The following is a 21,376-nucleotide window of genomic DNA, read 5'->3' on the forward strand; positions in this document are numbered from 1 at the left end:
CAAAGTCAGGTTTAGAAACCGGCTGCAGAAACAGGAAAGCATTTAAAGTCCTTGAACAAAGCTGTACGATGCTGCTGCTGTTGATTTTGGCACTGTATGTACTTCCCCAACGAATTCCTCTTCAAGAGTCTGCAAGATACCCAGCAGATGAAGCAAGCTTAAATCGGATGCCGATCTGTTGGTGGGTTGAAAGTTGCTTAGTACAAAGTTTCCTCACACCAGACAAAACGCTACCTTGTGTCACCCACCGTAAAACTCAGTGTACAGAGTGAACTATATGCATAACTCTTCCAACTTTTCCTGCATTTTTACCACGCTGCATCTGCAGGTCTTCACAGATCATCAGCATTTACAAGAGCAATGTACAGAATGAGCAGAGGAAAGCTATTTTGTGCATAGTTTCTTATTAATGCTCTTATTTTAAGGCATTGCTTCTCTCAGATAAAAGCTTAAAAAAAGGGGACATGATCGTGCTTAATCACTTAAAGGAAAAAAAAAAAGAAAGTTAACAAAAAGACTATTACACTATACATACAGAAGTACAAGAAAATAATAAAGGTGAAGAAAAGAAATCACTTAAAGCAGGCTCTAGAGCTATGTACAGTAGGAAAAAGCTTTGGGGTATTTCACTGTGTGTATTGTACAGACAACGCATGCAGTTTTTCCTTTTCATCTTTAGACGTGATTGTACTTGGCTTCACAGAGATGTTTTCAGGGAAGGGAGAAAGTACCACTGATTTGTGAAGTTCTTCCCTTTATCGAAGGCACTATTATGGCAGCAAACAGTTTACACAGTTAAACCTTGTTCTTTTTAGATCTCCTCTGTGCATGTAGTGCTCCACTGAATGCTCTGAAAACAAAAACACTAGCACTCTATTCCTTTGCCCCTGTCAAAATTCAGTAGTGACATCTGGGCAGAGAACAGAATGGGCAACACCCAAGCACTGGACATGGAGTGTGTTACTGGGATACTGGTAATACTGTACACGGTTTAGGCAGCTGGCAACTGAGTCTTCCAGCAGATTACCTTTCAGCCGATCGATTTCAACTGCCTGTGACACAACACTGAGGTATTACTAGCTCTGTGGGCTGACATTTAACATTAGCAAAATACCATCTTGTCACACCTTCAATTTTACAAAATCCTACGCATAAATGCTTTTTTTTGCCCCCCCCTCTCACCCCCCCTCCCCCCAATGACTGGATAGATCCTTGTAACATTTGCTATGGTTTTACAGAAAGTAATGAGCCTGTTGGCTCAGAAATGCCTGGGCATTTCACACTGTTCACAGCGATTTAAGGCTGGATGATTTAAAAAAGTACAGGCAGTACAACTCCACTGAGCTCCCTCATCTTCATCTGTGTCTGGAACAGTCTTTGGTGTTTTCACAATGGACCTCTGATCTGTGACATGAAAGAGATAAGATAAGTAGTTACTAACGAAGAACAGCATGGAAAGAATTTTGCGATGATTTTTTTTTTTCAGTAACTGAGAACTATCTTTTTCCTCTGAGAACAGCACAGTTATTGCAAGTGACAGAGGCAGCATTTTACCACCCCCTTGACTACAGCTTGATTGTAAGTCAGCCAAAAGGCACAAGGTGAAACTATAAAAAGCAAGTTTCACATCCCTTCCCTCTGCTTTCTTCTTCCCTTTTGGTCTCAGTTCAAAGCTGTTGCGTGTAAAGGAGATAAAATGTAGAAATTAATCAGCACAGGAAACATGCACAAGATTTAGTAGTCTGAGGCCTACGAGGCAGTCTAAAATTCATTAAATCAAGAACTGGTCTGTAACCTTTTGATACATTTAACATTTAGAACCTAGAATGAATGTATGCAGCTCTACCCCAAAACAAATAGGCAGGCAGATACACAAAAGTGAAAATCAGTGCCTAGGTCTGTTACACTACAGAGTAATCCCCCCCAAGCATACAAGTGCATCTTTTTGCATGATCTGAAAAGACAGAAGGTGAAAAGAGAAAATATAGAAGATGAAAATAAAGAAGATCAACTTCTCAAGTTAAGGGTTCTCAGTTTAGGTAACTGCAACAAAGTCTTTTAGCCAATTATGTCAATTGGAGAACACCTCATTAGCAAGTAGCCAACTTGCAGAACGACGGCAACAGTTTCAGGAAGTACAAAGGAATTGATCACAACTGCAAAAAGAATTATTTTTCATTCTTTTGTCAACAGTGGTTAAGTCTGGTTGAAGTTGCAGCTTATATCGTAGCTAAACTGAAACTTAAAATGAACTGAAAATTCAGTTAAAATTAACAAAAGACTAAGATACAATATCAATGTTTTTTAAGAAAGAAAGAATGAGAGTTACTTCAGAAGTTAATAAACCAGTCTGGGTTAACTTTGCATGTTCAAGGTAGGTTGTACCATATAGTTAAACACCTAAACTTGTGAGTTCTCAGAAGATTAGTCAATGCAAATATTAGCTAGCCACAGAAAATTAATTTTAATTTTCTTCTTTGATAGGTTTTATTTAATGCAAAGGGAACTTTTTAATTGACAAAACTTATGATAAATTCTTCATGGTTCAGCTGTAAAGTTTGTCTGAAATTACTACGTGTGAATGTAACTTTACTCAGTACTTTCATTAACAGCTTAGATAATGGAAGGCAAAAGCACCCTCATAAAGCATGAAGAAGAGCACCAGTTTGGAAGAGCTGTAAACAGTCTGGAGGACAAAAAAAGTACAATTTATCCAGACCCTACTGAAATACAGAATGGCTAGAAATACATAAAATGCGATTCTATAACAATGATTACCTGCACACTACAGGGACCAATCACACATATATATTATGTGGAGAACTTCCTGGACAGAAAGACTAGACAGAAACGAGTGGATTATCTATTTCATTTGGTGGTCTGTTTATAGGTCATGGTATGATGCTGCTGCAAACCAGTTAATTTCATTCTCTGCTTTAGGTAACACATGAGGTAATTACTGTATTTTATCTGACATCCCATTAGGGCAAGAAAAAGTGCAAAACAGTGTTCAAGACAGACTGAGAATTTCAACAATACTGACTGCTCTATTGGGCAGCATTCCTTTCATCATCAGCTTATGTAAAACTGTATTTAACAAGACTCAGATACGGCTTTAATGTAAATTGCTAGTAAAAATTGTACAGTACCCAGGAAGTCAGGGTAACCAAACTGGGTTATTGGAACGTATAAATAAATCTACTTTTCCCCAAAGAAAATTTTGAAGTTATCTAAATGAGTTTCACTCATCCCTAAGCTATGTATCTCCCATGCTCTCATTTAAAAGAAAAAATAAAATTTATGCTTCCATTGACCTAAAATACCCCCCAACATATTACCCATCTTTAAACATACCCCATTTAATACATTTCTTTCCTGAATACATAAATAGAGAGGAAACCAGCAAACAGAAGCATATTTACTGCCAATACAGGTAAAATGTAAGGTTCATATACTTTTAAAGTAATCTATTTCATAATCAACATTTAAACTAGATTCATAAACTGCAACTTGGTATTAGATGCAAACCGGATATTAGTATTAAATCCAAATTTTACCAGTACAGTACCTTTGGGTTTTGGTGGAACCGGACCAAGAAATCCAATATTATCGTAAAAATTATGAATAGCACTGGGATTAAAATGTGGTCCTAAAAATAAAAAAGTACAGCAGTCTTAAAAATAAGCTTGGGTAGGAAAGCATATCAGGTTTTTTTTGGCACCAATTCTGAAATAGTACTATTACTCACTTATTACCTTTTAAATCAGGGTGTCAATACAGACCTAAGATATTACCAGTGTCAAAAATACACTTGAAGAAACTTACTGTGCAAGATATTCAATAGAGAAGTCAGAAATAGAATCCAGTAGCACAAACTCCTTAAATATATTTTTCTGCCATTCAAATATTTAACAGCATTTTATTAGTAATTTTACCTGAGACACTTTCTAAATTGTAACTTACTGAAAGAGATGTGCTATCTACTACACAGCACATTATATATGCTTAGATCTAATACCTAGAGGAGCTCCTAACTCAAATTTACTGTAAGGGACAGACAAAAATCACATGTAATTTGAATATTTTATTTAAGGTCAAGTTTTTACATTCAGTACACCTGTCTACTTTCTCCTTATCTGCAGGTACACTGTCTGAAGGAGAACTTCACAGCAATCTAACAGCTTGCTCTGATGAAATCATTAGTCCCTTCCCCTTCTCAGTTCTCCCTTCCCTTGCCTCTCCCTCACATCAGCTGTAGCAAGGTCTTATTTTTTGCTTGGCTAGGGAGCAGAATCAGCTCTGCAGTAGGTATAGAAAGGTAACACAGAGCCAGAGTCACAGTAAGTAGCAAGAGAGGGAAACAGGCAGAGAAGGGGACCTCTTGCTGGCAGCTCTTGAATTGGCTCAGCTCTCTCATAGTTTCACTCACATGACCAATAGACTGTGTCCCTGCAGACAAGAATAGGAGCAGAGTACACTGGAAGTTACAACTGTACTTTATATTTGCTAACTTGAGAGGCTGAATACAATACAGAAAAAGTGAAAGAAGAGAGAGAGATGGACACATAGGTATAGCTGTATCATTCAGAAAACAGCTTCTCCTCCTTCTTTGATACTCAAATAACCAGATTTCCCACCCCAGGGTTTATGAAATAAACAGCATCACAAGTTTCTTCTGAGCTAAGTAGGAGATAGGAATGACTGTGGAATTAGGAAAATCATAAAGCCAGCAACAAAATAACACAAAGCCAAACAAACCCAGGCTTAGACAATTACTTCCATGGTTCCACTCAAACTAATGTGATGATTTTGCAAATAGTGTGTATATACATAGTGTGCATTTGTAACAGAGACTTTTCTATATGCAGTGAATGAAGGGAAAAAATAAATAAATCAGTATTTACAGTTGTTGATGTACTAAGACATACTGTACCTCTTGCTTGAAAAAGATCAATCTCTTTGGTTAGGCAATCTATGTCTATCTGCAGCTGTCTGTTACAACTTCGTAACTGTTGCATTTCTTCCAGCTGAAAAAAATAAATCTGCCTGTTAAATTTTTCCATTTCATTATCAGTCACCAGTCACACATAAGCAGACAGCATCCAGTTATTTCAGAAGCGAAGATAAAGGAATCTTCCTTTATAATGACCTTTCTTTTAATCCAAGCATAATCTTAAACGAAGCTTTCAGACCCACTGAATTCTTCTCTCATCAGGTTTCAGAGCTTACTGAATGACTCCAGATTGTGGCTAGGTGCCAATGGTCCACCAGGTCAATGGCTCATCTGACACTGAAAACTGGTGTATTAATCAGTTTTCTTGAGATTGGTATACGCATGAACACCAAAAAGTACTTTGCGTAGAAAGCAGTATAAGTATTAATTTGTAGTCTTAAACATTAGGGAGGACTAGCAGGTCAAACCTTTTGTGACTGTCTTTAAAAGCAACACTTCAAAAAGCAACTAGTGAACTGAAAGGCTACGGTTCAATAATGCATATTTAGTGTTTACAGTGTTTATTGGTTTAATTCTAGCTGTATTACTTGTCACTAGTATATTGCCAATATATGAGCAACTGTTCCTTTAATTTAACGTGACAGACCACACTTGTGGTTTAGGTTTATAGCCTACAGGCATTTCAACTTACTGATGGAATCTGCGATACAGAATTCGATCTTTTCAGGCGCCTTCGTGTTAGATTATTCTCCATTTCATTGACCTCTGATTTTAGTTTATCCAACTTTTTCTTTTGAATCTCAAGTTCTCGCTGAAGTCGCTCCATCCTGGCCTTCTGGTGTACCAGTAAAGCTGTAATACATAAAGTCCCACTTTATCTACCTTATTATTCTTCACATGGCAACATAAGCTAAAGATGAAAGTTAGTATTCTTTTGGGAAAATACAGACAAAAAATTGTTAGAGATTGCTTTTCCATTCTCCTCACAAGAAAATTTCTGCCATAAGACACTAAGTGTTATATTTCTGAAAACAGCACAAATCAGTTACAGACAACAAGCAAATACGATGAGAAAGTCATACAACGTAACAGATGACCATGCAAAATTTAGCTGTAATCTGTAGAAGTCTCTTCCAAGAACCAAAGCAATCTACAAGAACGACTACCAGAAAACAGCAACAAATGTTTCCCTGCATTATATTCACCCAAACACTGTAAAACAGGTAGCATGAAGAGGATTTCAGAGGGATGGCCACAATACAAAGAACACTACATATACTAGATACACATCTAAGGTTTTGATTTTTATTGCCACTTGGATTTGAATATAACAAATTGTCCTTCTCATAGCAGAAGACACTATATGAAACTAAACCAGAAAGTACTACAGGCAATACCACTGGCAAACATCAGTTATAGTCATCACAGAGGCCAGACTGTATGCCATTTTATCCCTGAACTATGGCGCAGAATCATTAGTTCAGCTTCTAATTTCTAACACTGCCTACTATTTATAAAGAAAATGGCATGAGGAGACCTAATTTAGAAATGGTGAAGTTATCATTTAAACCACAGTTTTTTTAAAGATATAAAGAATGTAAGTATCAGGAGATGAAATTGATTTTATACAAACTAAGGCGCTCATATCATTAAAGGTAGGTATGCTATTAAATATCAAGTGAGTAGATAACACCACTCAAAGCAATAATCACCTATAAAAATGAAAAAGTATTTCATTAAATAAATGCAACAATCATTTCAACTTCTGCACAGCTATTAATTCATCCATTAAATTATTAATTCATATAAACTGGGATCAGCTTCATAGATCATGGATACTTTTATAGCACTGTGGAAATTATAATGTAGTAGCAGTAACAAGGTATTTTAAAGGGACTGAATTTGCTTCATGAAATATTTAAGCAGACTCTGGCTGGAATGTAATGTTCATCATGATTTCTTTCAGGTACCAAAATATGAGAAGCACTACAGTTTGTTTGGTTAAGTTTCCTCAGTAGTGGGGAGAGGGGGGAGGAAGGCAGAAAAAAAAGGCACATCAAAAAGATGCAACTTTCCACATCTTTGGCAAGCAGAACTGCCTGCCCTCTGTTGCATTTCCTGCCTGTTCATTCATTCACACATCATATTTTAGTCTTCCAGAGGTTCTTCAAGAGGAGGAACCATGCCAAACTATTTTTGTACAGCTTTACATAACTGCAAGGCCTTACAGAGATTCAGCCCAGGCTTTTGAGTCACGTGTTCAAAAGATACTTTTGACAAACAACAAAGCTGCTTAATCTTCTGCTTAGTTTTGTTCAATTTTATCTGCATAAACTTTTGTGGTAGCCACACAGTCACACTACAGTTAAAGCTGCAGCTGTGCTCATATGTGATATAAAAATTTAGGAACTGAAATCCCAAGACAAAGATTTTTGTTGAAGACTTGGAATCATCAGGTCAGGAGTCTAAGAAGACAACCTCTCCTCTTGAAAAGCTTTCTAGGAATTCAAACAACTGGAGGAACTTGTTCCCATTTATGAACTCCAGAAGTTACAAATGTAGCTGCAACTATAAGGAAAGGAAATCAAAGACTACTTTAGTCTTGTAAGGAGAGTACAAGCTCTTTTTTTTCTACACTTCATTTCTACTTTTAGATAGTCTCTTCTATTTCCACTGCCTTGGTATTACTGCTGAGGCAACTGTTCAAAGGCTAGGTCACTGGTATCTGACCTGCAGCAGCACAGCTGTGCTCTACTGGTCAGACTCAATAGCTCTTCAGACCCATCCAACTACGGATGCTGGTGAGCAACGAGTCCGCTAGAAGTTGTAAGCGAGGAAGGCTGATACCAGAGTATCTCTAGGACATATGGCATGGACTCAAGAGTAGACTAATGAGCAAGACACTCCCCACTCCCCATGTTTTTTTTAAACCTATTCTTGTAAATGGGAAAAACTCCACAGCTCCCCATTTCTGTGATTTATTAATTAAGCTGTCATTATGGAACTGTGTAGGGAGCGGAAGGCACTAATGGATGCCCAACAGCACTACTACATGCTCTCCATTTTCACATCACTTTCCAGGCACAATCCAATTTATTCTCCTAGTAGCCATGTTACTACCATTTTCTAATTTTAAATCCCAAAAGATTTTAAACACACTAATTACAAAATTACTATTATGATTAAAGAAGAATCCCTCGATATTGCTACGTAACACTTCTGTTAAAAATAACTTGGATAAGGGACTGGCAAGACATTGGTTTAAGTGGTGGCTTTCACATACAATTTAGTAATTTTGCCTAAATACCATTTTGACAGCTGTAGGAAAAAATAGGGTGTGGGAGACAAAATCTCCCCATATCCCACTGTGGTATTAATGGAAACCAGCAATTTAAGTATTCAGCTCCCTCTAGTGTTGATCAGAGCAGCCAAAAACATTAAGAAGAAAACCGCATTGATCTGTAAATCTAATATAATTCAGCTACTAAATTTAGTTTAGACTGACCATGAGGACATATTTGATGGTCTTTTTGATAATCCTGTGCTTCTTGCAGGAAGGGGATTCGACCTATGTAGGCAGCATAGGCACCAAGGTTACTCTACACAGGCTAACCGGGAATACGAGCCAGAAAGTTTCAGGCTTGCACCTGTTTATTTGGACATCTTTAAAAAGAAGGTATTTCCTGGAATCACCCTAGAAAAGAAGTACAAAATTGCCTTCTCAACTTGTCATTATTGTATTGCAACCAGAACATATTTTATGTTCAGCTTTTTAATTATGTGCAAACATGGTATTATGCACACTCAATTTTTTCAGCTTCTGTCTGTTCACATTCAGCAGCTTGGCAGGAACTGCACGATTCAGTGCTCTGGCAGATGCCACTGGTTCCTTCGAGGTTCAAAGCGCACATTTTCCACAAAAAGGCTGTAAATCATTGTAATTACAGGGAGCATGAAAGTCTGGAGGACAAAAGTTCACTTCTTCCTAGATACCTACTCAATTAGGTACTAAATATACTTGCAAGTTTGAAAATGTATGCATAATTGTTTTCTTGAAGCCTCTGTGAATCTGAATTTTAAACAATTACTACTTAAGCATATCTTTTGTTATTGCGTTTCTAAGGGAAAAAAGAAATCTAATCTAGGAACACAATGATTTCACCCTATTCTATAGGCCTATCAATGCTTGAAATTTCTTAGTTTGCTCAATCTGGAGGAAAGGGCAATCCTGGCATTGCAATTTGTTCTGTGGCAGTAGATTCAGGACACACTTAAGTTGGTGTGCATTTTCAAAACCTGTATTCAAAGCTACACAAACTCAGCCATTTAATATGCGATTTCAGAAGTTCAAAATGATTTTGGTTTTGTTCTCCCTTTCCAATACTCTTTAAATTTAATTTTTTAAAGAGAACATTACTTAAGAGTGGGGCCTGATACAGAGACAAATATAATTCTCTATTTTATTCTTAGATCACATAAGTAATTGGAGGATGGGGCACAGCTGTACCTCATTCAGGTTATTTATTTTTTTAAGACATCTAAAGGAGTGGTTAGGATTTTAAGAAATTTGTTTCCTTGGCTTTTTTTCTTTCTGAAAATTTTAAAAAGCTCTAAGAAACCAAAGCAAGAACTGTGCAAAACATGTAGTTACTGAACTAGCTTACCAATTAACATTTTTACATTAAAAACAGTGGCAAGAAGTGTTGAGTACATGTACATCCACATACATACATATAGGTGGTACCAATGATGAACTATGCATGCCATCCCCTCCCCAAGACAAAGAAAATACAAAAAAGACAGTCAAAAGCCAAGTAGGATTGAACTGAGGGACTGAAACTCCCTAGTATGAAAACATCAACCTAAGGATTTTGTTACAGTTATGTATTTTCTTAATAGGATGCCTGCCCATTACAGAGATGGAAAGCTATACACAGAATGAGCACCATGAAAATAATTGTTCAGCTTCACTATTCAACATATGACTGCATGCATAGTGAGTGTACAAGAGATGAAATAGATCTGGTAGAAGTCAGTCCCATCAGAACGACAGAACAAGAGAAAGGGACACCCTTCCCCAACAAATATCTAAAATGCAGAATGCATGAAGCAAATTCATGATCTAGAAGAGTGTTTAGATAGAGCCTAAGGAAAACATTTCAGTTGCTTAATTTTTGGGGCCCTAGAAGTCTTCTAGGACTAAACAGCCAGTCAAGCCTCCCATCTGAGTAAGAAAAGGGAATACAGCTTCTGGAGGGCAGTTTATTTTGCTTTTCTACAGACGAATCATTTTCTGGTGTTAACTCTTCAATGATTGTAAAACATAATATCCAGAAGTAGCACACAAACTATAATCGGTGTTTTATTTACTTCATTGTTATAGCACTCAAGATGCACCCCAGGCTTTTACTGTCCTGATCACTATACTTCTACAACGCAAAATGGCTAAATTAATCTGAAGAATGTTTACAGTGGTCATGGAACAAGTCAGTTTTTTAATGCTGAATTGTTTGCCATATCCAAAGAAAACCAATAAGGTCAAAGAGAAATTATTTTGACAACCTATCGTGAATACTGCTTAAATAGCCTAAGGCTCATTCAACATCTTTATACAAAAACATCTTTATCCAGGAAGGTTAATAAACCATCAAGTTGGTAATAAAAGCATGCAAAACCCATGAAAACAGAAGAAAAAGATTAACAGGTTGAGCTGCTGTATCATGTATTCTAAGTTTTACTCTCCCCATCACCACTGATTCTTTAAAATACAGCTTTCTCTGGCGTAGTGTTCCTTCTCACATTTTAGAACATAACAGAAGTAAGTATCAAGACTTTAAGCATTTTCTTGTCAGGCACACATTAGGAAACACAGAAGCCAACACTTTATCCCACTAATTTCTTCTGAAGTCTGCTTTTCTTGCTTCTTAAGTAACACTCGGAAAAAGGAAAAAACCGGGAACATTTTCCAATGGAAACAGTATCTCAAAAGATTCAAAACTCTGCCAGTAGACTGATAACTTTAAATCGTCAAGACAAATTGAACAAGTTTAGATGTTTCTTTCAGAACAACATAAAGAATAAAACACTGTGACTCTACTTCATTATACAGGTAACATACCTACTTAAGACAAACAGAAAAATTATCTCCAAGTATTCAGTTACATGCCTTTACCATAAAAAGAAATCTATGCTTATAAAGGTTTTTTTATTTTGCTAGCTGAAGATACTATATTAACACTCACAAAGGTTATCAACTGTTTCCTGTTCCGTAATCTACACACTGAATTGACTACCTTGTTGAAAATCTCTACTATTTATATTAAGAATATTACCTTGCGTGTAGGCAGCATCATCAGATCCCATACTCAATTTCCGTGCATCACTGATCCTATCCACATGCGCTAAAACAGGGTCAGCAAGATGCTGGATACCCTCTGGTTCAACATAGTGATCAGGAAGGTTTAGAAGGTTTGTAGGTTCAAAGGTTGGGGACACAACCCCTGGAGAAACTGCAGGGGGCTTATTTGGAGAAACTGTAATTTTAAAAGTATATTTTGTGTTAGGCTGCGTAACCACCACTCGAGGAGAGGTTGCAGTGGTGCTGTTGCCCACTGCTCGACTCTTGGGTGGATGGTGATGAATAAATGCAGGACCCATGCTTACTTGACCAGACATATTCCTAGAAGCAGCAGATACTCCAGGATTTGTTGATATGAAAAGAGTGGGCTGGTTCCGCACAACTTGATCATCTCCTGTTGTGGCATTTGCTGAAATGTAGACCTTGGGCTGACTGCGTGTGATCACTTCATCAGTATTTGGAGGACTGGCCGATATGTAAACAGTGGGTTGACTTCTACTTAATGTCTGGCTGTTGAGGGAAGAGGGAGTAGTGGAGGTGCGAGCGCCAGTTGAACGCAACTTAGAAGAACTATTTCTTTGTGGTGGTTCAAGTTTGATTTCAATTTGGTTTTTGCGAGGTCCTGTGGATATATTCTGAATGTTGTATTGGCTATGAGCAGAGGATTGTGAGCTACCAGATGAGTGAATCATAGGTGCTTGTGGAGTAGTAGGAGAACTGATAGGCATATAGACATGAGAAGTCTGGTGGCCTTGCTGATTTGACTGCGTTGAGTGTTGCGATGAGGTATGTGGCGTAGTACTGGATGTAGGAAGAGTAGTCCAGGGACTTGGCTGTGAAGGCTGGTAGACTTGCTGAGGGTGCACGGGATTAAACTGAGATGCCCAGCCTGGCTGCTGCTGTGTCTGTCGAGCGGTACTAGGAGCTGTGATATAAGGCCTAATATAGATAGAATTTCCCTGTGGACTGTTAAGTACAGGAGGAGGTACACCATGTATGTGCAAAGACGTAGGGGTATTGCGACCAGGCTGAATATTTGGGGCTAAAGTTACCATAATGGGATTGAATCTGGGTGTCTGTTGAGACAAGTTAGATACTCCTTTGCTGCCTAGGTGAAATCCAAGATGGTGTCCTGGATTAGAAGTACTAACTGTATTAGCCATCCCAAAGACATTAAATCCTTGTGGAACCTGCGCAGGTGCTGTCTGTGGCTCCTGCTGAAACAGTTCATTGTTGGACTGGTTGGTTTGAATGTGTCCATCACTAATGCTGTGAGCTAGAGTCCTACTTCCATTCATTCTACTTCCTTCTCTTCCATGGTGATACACATTCTGTGACTGCAAATCCAAATTAAGAGATGTCATGTGATTTCGTAGTCCAGGAATCCCAGAATCATCAGAAAAACTTAGGTCTCCTTCACCGTAGAGATACTTCGTGCTCTCCTGAGAGAGAACTGCACAACAGGCATCCAAATTATTGTTATTCTATAAAAGAAGATAGAAGTTTGACATTACTAATACAATACCATCACAATTGGATACATACACATCCAATCATCATTGAAAAATTAACAACTAACATAAACCAGAAAGTTTTAGGTGGCTGGGTAGCATAGCTGCTAAACATGCACAAAGGGCTTGCATGTGAACCTTACTATTTTGAGAACAGCAACTCAGTCACTGGTACCAACGGGGGAGGTCTGCACTGCTGCTGAAGCAACTGCAGGGAGATCTTGGACCTTGACAAGCTAACACCATACAGTACCATCACCTTGGATGAGTACTTTTGCTATTCCTTCTCAGTTTCAGAACAATCTTCAGCAATGACCAAGTCTCGGGTTTGAGGGGTGAACTGACAGAAAATGGGATTCAAAGCACCTGCGTATTACTGGTTAATAACTTAAAAACAAAAACCAAAATAAATGTTTAAGTCTTTTCCTGAACACTTCAATCACAGTTATGCATTACCGCCTGTTGAAAATGGAAAGTGAATCTTACACAGAGAAGCAAAATGCCAGCCCAAGGCATTGTACATGACTTCAGAAGAAATGTAAAAACTCAGTGTATACAAATGCAGCAGGATTATTCTTTTGCAAGCTGTAATGAGTAATGGAAAAGCCAGGGGACATTTGTATTTTCATTTGACACCACTGCTTGCAAAGCTCTTAAATACTTACATTTGTACAATGCCACTTAAAACCTGTAATAGGATGACTTAGAATAAAACCAACTCAGCTAATTTGCTTTTTTAAAACATTTCAGAAGAAAATTGCTCGTTGCTCTTTTTCCAGGTTTAGTAATACTGTACTCAGTTTTTCCCAATTTAGTTTCCTACATAAGGATTTTTAGAAGAGTGAACATGCATCAGTGGGATAATTTCTTAATACTGTGTCCATATCACTTTTCTGACAGAACTTTCCACTACCACCAAGAAATAAAGGTTAATACTTTTAGCCATAAAAGCACCTATTGAGGCCCAGACATTAAAACTAAATAGATGTCAGATTCATCCAGTACAGAAACAGGTACTAAACAAGAATGCATATGCCAAGTAGCAACATTATCAGTTAGTTAAAGAATAACACAAACGAGATGAATTGATCTATGCCAAATGCTTTGGATCAAGTTACTTTTATTAAAGTAGTGGACAGTAGTTCTCATCCTTCAACCAGAATGAGAAGTCATAAGTGTGTTGTGCAGATATAGCAAGGCTGTCTCTAACTTGCATATTAGAAAAAAAAAGGACTGGCATAACGGAAGTGGAAGAGGGATGGGGCTAAACTCCACCCACAAAACCAGAAAAATGTGCTTACACAGGCCAGATGCAGTTCTGAATTCATAAAAAAAACCCTGAAAGAACAAAAAAAAAAAAAAAAAAAAAAAAAAAAGAAAGAAAGAAAGAAAGAAACAAACAAACCAACCAAAACCCAGCCACAAAACTTTTAAAGTAACAGGATTCCATAGAGGCTATCTCACTAACCAGTTGTATATTAAGATTGTTGCAGAAAAACCTCAAGAGATATGAAAATAGGTCAAGATTATGGTTATGCCTATCAGTTCTAGTTTGGAATAAGCACCAGAGGACAAAGCAATCAAATGAAATTAGTAATGAAGAATGGAATCACACACGGACACAACACTGGGTAAGAAAAGGTAAGAAAAAAATAGTCCTGTTATTTGTTGCGAGAGAGAAAGGGAGCCAGAAGAGGCAAAAAGATAGGGTGTCACAGAAAAATAAGCTAGAAACATCTTAAAGGCAGATTTTGGATGAACTTAAGTGAATTACTAACAGAAAGGCCAAAAATACCAAACAAAAAGGAAGAGGCCAAGCTTGCAAGGCCCTTACATTCAGCTTGAATGCATTTCTTTGGACAACTTTTTCTATTTTTATTTTTTTTTAAGACTGCATCAAATCAATTCCAAAATTTCAGTGACATCAATGAGCAAACTGGATCACACAAAGGGGAAACGGGGGCACATGGAACCCCTGGCATCTTCTGGCTGGCAGAGGCAGAGTTTCAACCGCTTCTAGCTCTTTACAGATCAGAGAATCGGTTGATGGCAGAACTGAGCATATTCCAGCAAAACAATACCCCTCATGTTAGCTCTGCCCATGTCCCAATTGAGTTTAAAATGTTGGCATCCTGAAAGAGAAAGAAAAAAAAAAAAAAAGAATGAATAAGAATGTTGGAGAGAAATGAGGAAGCAAGGAGAGTATGTAGACTTAAGGAGCAGGTACTTACAGAATGCTCCAGACACAAAAAAAGAAAAAAAAGGGGACAATGTCCACAGACTAGGGACACTGCAGTGACTCCCTTAAACGAGGAGAAGGGGAGAGCCGAATGCAGAAGGCTTGCTGGGAAGAATGGAGAGATGCAAAACTTTTCAAGAACATTCAGTGCTGTCAGCCCAAGAAAGCAATAAAACTTCATTCCCTAGATTAATACAGTTTTCATCCTATTAGATTTTTTGGTGGTCCTCTGTTTTCAGTATACTCGATACTGTTCAGCTATTTCAGCAGTGGGCTAATCACCTTAAGACATTTGCATACTCTGTTATTCTCAAGATTTTCATTATAAGCATATAACGCTACAAGCCTTCCTTTAAAAATAAGCTGAAAGTGTTTAGCAAAGAAAAAAAAAGGAACAAAAACCAAAACAAACAACCCCCCCCCAACAAAAACAAAAATAGAAGGAAGAGGACTGAAGGATCTGTGGAGTTTTAAGGATCTGTGTCACTTTCCTGCACAGTTCATGGTGATCTGAAGAAACTTCTTGTTAAAAAAGCCTCTTGCCAATCCAATACCAAACTGCGTAACTGCTTAAACTCTTTCAGGTTCTCTCCTGGAACATATCCCCAGTTCAAAAATAATTTCACCCAGACAAGATACTTCACCTGACACATCAAGGTAAACACAGCATTTCTTATACCTGATACTGTCCTTAAGTACTTATCTTTGACCTAAACCAAGTTACTGCATTTTTCAGAAATTCTTTCCACTATGCTCAACTACAGGAACTAGAATATTCCGACACTGTTCCAGCAGTACTGCAAACACATGCAAAAGTAGTCAAATTCTGCTTTCCAATCTTCACCACCAGTCAAAGTACAAAATTTCATGCTTTAACGAGATCACATTAAGCTTCTTTTTTAACAAAACCAACCAAACAAGCAAAAAAAACCCAAGCCTAAAAAACTCCCCCCTATCTCAGAGGAGTAGCATAGCTAGAAACTATGGTAGCTCATAGAAGCCACTGATTCAGAGAAATCAGAGCTCAAGAAATTTCAGAGAACCACCAACATGACAGGATTTTACTGGTGGGTCTTGGAAGCTCTCAGTCAACAACAACAACAAAAGGGTAGCTTTCCACTGTAATGAGTTAGTGTAATAATACTGCACGTATGGAACATTAATTACACTATGGCATTTTTGAAAGATCCTCTTATGAAAGCAGACCTAAAACAATTCCCCAACTTCTAAACCCTTCTCCAATCTCTCTGTCAAAGTATGGGTTGCACAGTATCTTTTCTTCACAGATAAAGGCTCTTTTATATATATATATATATATATGAAAATGTATACAAAAATATAAATCGCCCAGTGTATTCAATGTTATGAAGACTGCTGAATCTCTCAAGAGCTGAGAGGTTTTAAATTTCTGATGTATTCACTCTGTCAAGTCCATTGACCTTGCTCAATAAGCAGTTCTCATGTTTGAAGGACAAAACTATACTTGTAGCATGAGAATTACATTAATCCTACAGAGAACTAATAAAATGGCAGTGTACAATCCTGAAAACAAATACTGGCAATTTATAGTCTAGTTCTCTTTTCAGCTAAACAGAGAGAAAGGGTGTGGGAAAGCTTAGAACCTAATGAGCCTTGAATTTTGCTCTCTTGCAAGTTAAAGCAATTCTCTCAAATAACTGCACTTTTCACAGCTTTTTACTCTAGTACAAATGGAGAGTCATGAGACAGTCTTGAAAATATGAACATTAAATTGGCAGTCACACTTCTAAAATTGCGTTTGGATGCATGTATGTATGACTACATATACATATGTAAGTATATACATATATGTATTTTATAAATAAAAGTACATATAAAACCCAAGACAAGCAACTAGGATATAAAGAATGTTGCATCATAACCACAGATGTCCTAGCCATAGTCCAGAGACTGCTAGCTTCTGGGAACTCAGGGAACATCTTCTGGGAACATCTTTTTTCTAATCAAATTGTGTATACTGATGATCCATATGAACATTCAGACAACCCTCTCATTATCCAGAGTACTCAAAGATTGAACACCTTAGATAATGAAAAAAATCCAATCAGTATGGATGCTTTGTGATCACTGGAAAACGCAAAGCAAACATGTTTAAGCAACATAGTTAAGTAAGTCTATCCGCATTTGCTAACCCCAGGTATTCAAGGTACCAGACTTTGGATGGGCGTATTAACTTATCTGCAGAAGTAACTAACATGATGTTACAGAGCAGAAGCTGATACAAAATATGGGTGTAAGCATTCTGATGGTGGCAATACAGAAAATAGATTGCTGGAGGTAGAAGTTGATGATATGGCAGTCCATAGCCATTGCATTAACTGCAGTGCCAGTAAAAAATGCTTTGTTACTTTCAAGCTCAACAGAAACCCATAGATTAGCAGCATGGATTCCAAAGCTACAACAAAATGAATGAAGCCCATCTGGCAGCCAAAGCCATGGGAAGCACTGGGCAGAAGCACACCAGTGCATCACATCCATCCAGGTCTAACACAGTGGATGCTAGGCCACAACCACCTAGCCCTGCCTGATTCAGGCTGACTTTGAGCGTCTGTATCTCGCTCCTAGGCTCCATGCTGCACAAGATACCTTAAGGCTATCAGCACTGGCTCTGCAGACCAAGGGAGCTGCGAGTAGAAAGCAGAGGGAGCAACCTGCATGCAAGGCAAGGGCCCACTAATTACCTTGAAGCCTGATGGACAAAGGTAGCAAAGATGCTTCAGGATCTGTCTTGACCCTCAAAGCGATAAAAAAAAACCCCAACAACCTAAACCAACCAACAACAACAACAAAAAAACAAACCCAAAACAAAACAAACAAAAAAACCCCAACCTTTAATTGTCTCTGCTGGACTCATGTTGGCTTTGCATTCTGCCTTTTGCCACAGTTAGTGGCTCATGAGATGGCTAAAAGGCACAAGCATACTGATTGGTGAGTAGGTAGTCTCCATACTCACTGTGATTTACAGGATGGTTTACCTTGGGCCACCCTTGATTAGACATGGAAAAAGAGAGGCCAATTCAACACAAAGAAACTGGCTGTGAGATTTGTCTCACTCAAAAAAGGAAAATAGAAAGAAAAAAATATCTTCTTTCAAAGGAGACACCCATACATAATGCTTAAAATAAGCAACACTGCTTACTTGTGGAGTCATTAACAGAACACTGACCTGTAACATGCATCTGGATACAACACCTTCAGGTACCTCAGGAAACTTCTGTCGCAGGTCATGTAAAACCTGAATATCAATTTGCTGGCTTCCTTGGGCCATTCGTATATTGCCTGGTCAGGATTGTTTTTCAACAGGCAGTTTTAGGCCTTAGTAAAGGGAGTACTCATCTCTTCTGTCCCAGCATTTTCTGGAAGAGGAAGGAAAGCCTTAAGACACTAAAAGCAGGAACTTTTGATGTAACAAAAAAAACATCCCAAAACCCAAACTGCCCAAATTACTGACACATCTCCTGATCAGTTTCCTTCTATCTTGGTTTTTATATTGACATTATAAAATATATACATAATAAAAAAATATTACTTGTCGTATCAAAGTATTAAAACTCACAGTTTCAAGAACAGCATTTTTACTTATTTAAAATACAAGTAAACATGAAGAAGTCCACATAAAAAAAAAAGGAAGATAGCGTTCATTCAGCTTTTGAGTGTACCCACATTCTTACCTTTACCATCATTGTTACTGTTTACTATCAGGATACTGTGGCTAGAAGTTCAGTATTTGTGAGTTTCAGAATTTACTGCCACTAGTCTACTTGCTTTTTACCCAGAATACTTAAGAAATAATTGGAGATTATGATCACAAGGAAATAGCCTTATAACAACTCAGGTTTCCTCAACTAATTCTGTTTCTCCTTTAAAGGATACTATTAAAGAGTTATGAACAAGATTATATCACAATCACAACACTTATACAATTTACCTGTCCTGTTATATGATATCCACAGGCTCTTACCAAGACAACTTTCTACCAATTCAGTCTGGAAGAATGCACCTTTGTGTTAAGCAATGGAAAGGTATCTTGGCCACATAAACTAATATTACAAATAAATGTAACCATATGTTTTTATTAAAAATACACCTAAAAGCATCCAACATTCATTTACCTCTTAAGATCTTATTCAAACATCTCCATCAATTTATTAATTTTCTCTTCTCCTCTACTTGCTTTCCTTTTTTATTTACCTTGTATTCAGCATGCAGTATTACCCCATGTGCTGACTCAGGGCAACCTGCAGCAGACACCTGCCTCCAGTACCACCAACCACCTACACATGCTGCTCCCTGGATCCCACCAGCTGGAGTTCTTTGCCAACAATCCCACTGGCACACTCTAAGTGAGCTGAGCCTGCATGCTTTTGTTTCTGTACTTCTATGCACTACGTAGGACTAGTTAATTGGAGGACATTAATCACAATTTTCTAGTGCATTAACACCACTTGCGATTCAAATGTAGTGTAGTGCAATGCTACAACTTTTCTTGAGACTCCAAAGATGGAGAAAGAAATGCAAAGAATTGTTGGGAAAGCACAAAGCAGGGATGCCAAGACAGGTATAATACTATTTCAGGACTGCTGAACTACTACATTATATATTAGTCCTGAACCACTTGTTTCAAAGACTTCTTCAGCTGCTATGTCTTCTCTTGTCTGAACTGATACAGCTACCAGTCAACTGTAATTGTGCTGAACCACAGCACTTCCAATAATAGCTGAACATGATCCAAGGAGCAACATATTAACCAGTGCAACCTTCTGCCAACAATTTTAGAACAGCTTTGAAGAAAGAAAAAAATCCACCCTAAACTAATCCAAAATACATATTACTCTGGAAACTCCACCTGTATGAGCCACACAAATGAAAAATCCAAGTTGTTAGCTAATAATATAGTGAAAGCAACATCCTAAGACTATTCCAGTAACCATCTGATCATTACTTTAGTCCCATAAATCCTGTATTTTCTGATATAATCACAGTATGTACTTAAAATACATGTAAGAACCGGAGTTTTTGTTAGAATATTCAGAGATGTTTTGATAAAACACAGATCACAATACTATCCGCAGTTTTTAGTATACGTAACACAATATTCTGCTATCAAAAACAGCACCACAACTTAAACACACCTTAACATATGACAAGTTGCAGCCAGGACTGCTATACCTGGAAACTCAGGTCACAGTATTCCTTCTCAGAATACACATTCTGTTTATCTGAGTATGTGAGTTCAGCTTCCCTTCTCTCTGTGCACTTTATTAACAGAGCCAAAGCAGCCCAACTTTTCAGGAACTGGAAATTCTGCATGATTAGAAAATAAAACCAACCAACCAACTCACCCTAAACAACCTGCAGAGGTGACCAGTACAAAGATCTGTGAAAACAGCAGTCAAGACAGGATTTTGAGTGTCCCACACAAGTAAATTAAAAGAGGCGGGCACACATTTAACACTAACAGTCACACTATTATTCATTAAATACACACCCACACTAATCTTGCACAAATTTACTCTGCATATACCAAAAGCACTATCTGGAAGGTGTAAAGATACACCGAAGCCAACTACTACATGGGGTGCCTTGCAGCTGCTGCTATCAGTACCCAAGACCACTAATGTAAAGGTAGCATGGATATGCCTAAACAAGCTCTGGTCATACTTTAGACTGAAGTTTAGACACACCTGAGAGGTCTCAGAAGTTGCAACACTGGAGAAGCAGAGGATCAAAATATTTTGGTTTTAACAACTCAAGCTATATATACACATCTGAAAAACCACGTTCAAGCAGGAAATCTTGGCTCACACAATTGAGAAAAATCACCCTGGACAGTGAGGAACAATTAAATACCACATCTGAAATAGAAAGCTGTAATTTATTTTCTATCAGAAAAAGTCAGGCTTTTATTCCGTCATAGAGAATAGCTACATTAAACATTAACAATATTATAGTTCAAATAAGTGATAAGAATTGCAAAAGTTAAAACGAAGTAATGAAATAGTCTTTAAACACAAATTCCAAGTACTAGAGCTCCTTTTCCCTCCCACTTCACATACACTGGGTAGCGCAATATTCGGTACGTACATATGCTGCTAAAAAGATGCCAAAGCCTGTTGACATTTACTCAGGTTTAAAGCAAGCAATTCATCAAGGTTTGGGAACAAAGAATACTTTCAAAGTCCCTGAAGTCTTGGAGCAAAGGTCTGTTCACTATAGCAGACCTGAAGGAAGAGCTGATGATGCAGCCAGGCAGAGTGCACCATGCTTTGCCCAGA

The 21,376-nt window shown here is 37.8% G+C and overlaps 1 protein-coding gene across 3 annotated transcripts; it reads right to left on the reverse strand.

The window, feature by feature from the left end:
* Positions 1–1,186: 1,186 nt before the first annotated feature.
* TAB2 (TGF-beta activated kinase 1 (MAP3K7) binding protein 2) lies at positions 1,187–18,511 on the reverse strand. Of its 3 annotated transcripts, XM_061378681.1 has the most exons (7): positions 18,268–18,508; positions 14,658–14,955; positions 11,287–12,796; positions 5,646–5,806; positions 4,934–5,027; positions 3,569–3,649; positions 1,187–1,404 (listed from the first exon to the last, which is right to left on the reverse strand). In XM_061378681.1, exons 3-7 carry the CDS (start codon positions 12,674–12,676, stop codon positions 1,259–1,261), a joined length of 1,872 nt encoding a protein of 623 aa, XP_061234665.1. In that variant the 5' UTR covers positions 12,677–12,796; positions 14,658–14,955; positions 18,268–18,508; the 3' UTR covers positions 1,187–1,258. The 3 variants fall into 3 exon arrangements, with proteins under 3 accessions (XP_061234665.1, XP_061234664.1, XP_061234666.1); XM_061378680.1 differs by lacking the exon at positions 14,658–14,955 and having other exon boundaries at positions 18,268–18,511; XM_061378682.1 differs by lacking the exons at positions 14,658–14,955; positions 18,268–18,508 and adding an exon at positions 12,967–13,352.
* Positions 18,512–21,376: the final 2,865 nt, after the last annotated feature.

The sequence above is a fragment of the Neopsephotus bourkii genome, unplaced genomic scaffold (genome assembly GCF_033783945.1).
Source record: "Neopsephotus bourkii isolate Nb327-2 ecotype Australia unplaced genomic scaffold, CSIRO-AGI_Nbou_v1 NB_1767, whole genome shotgun sequence".
Classification (NCBI taxonomy): Eukaryota; Metazoa; Chordata; class Aves; order Psittaciformes; family Psittacidae; genus Neopsephotus; species Neopsephotus bourkii.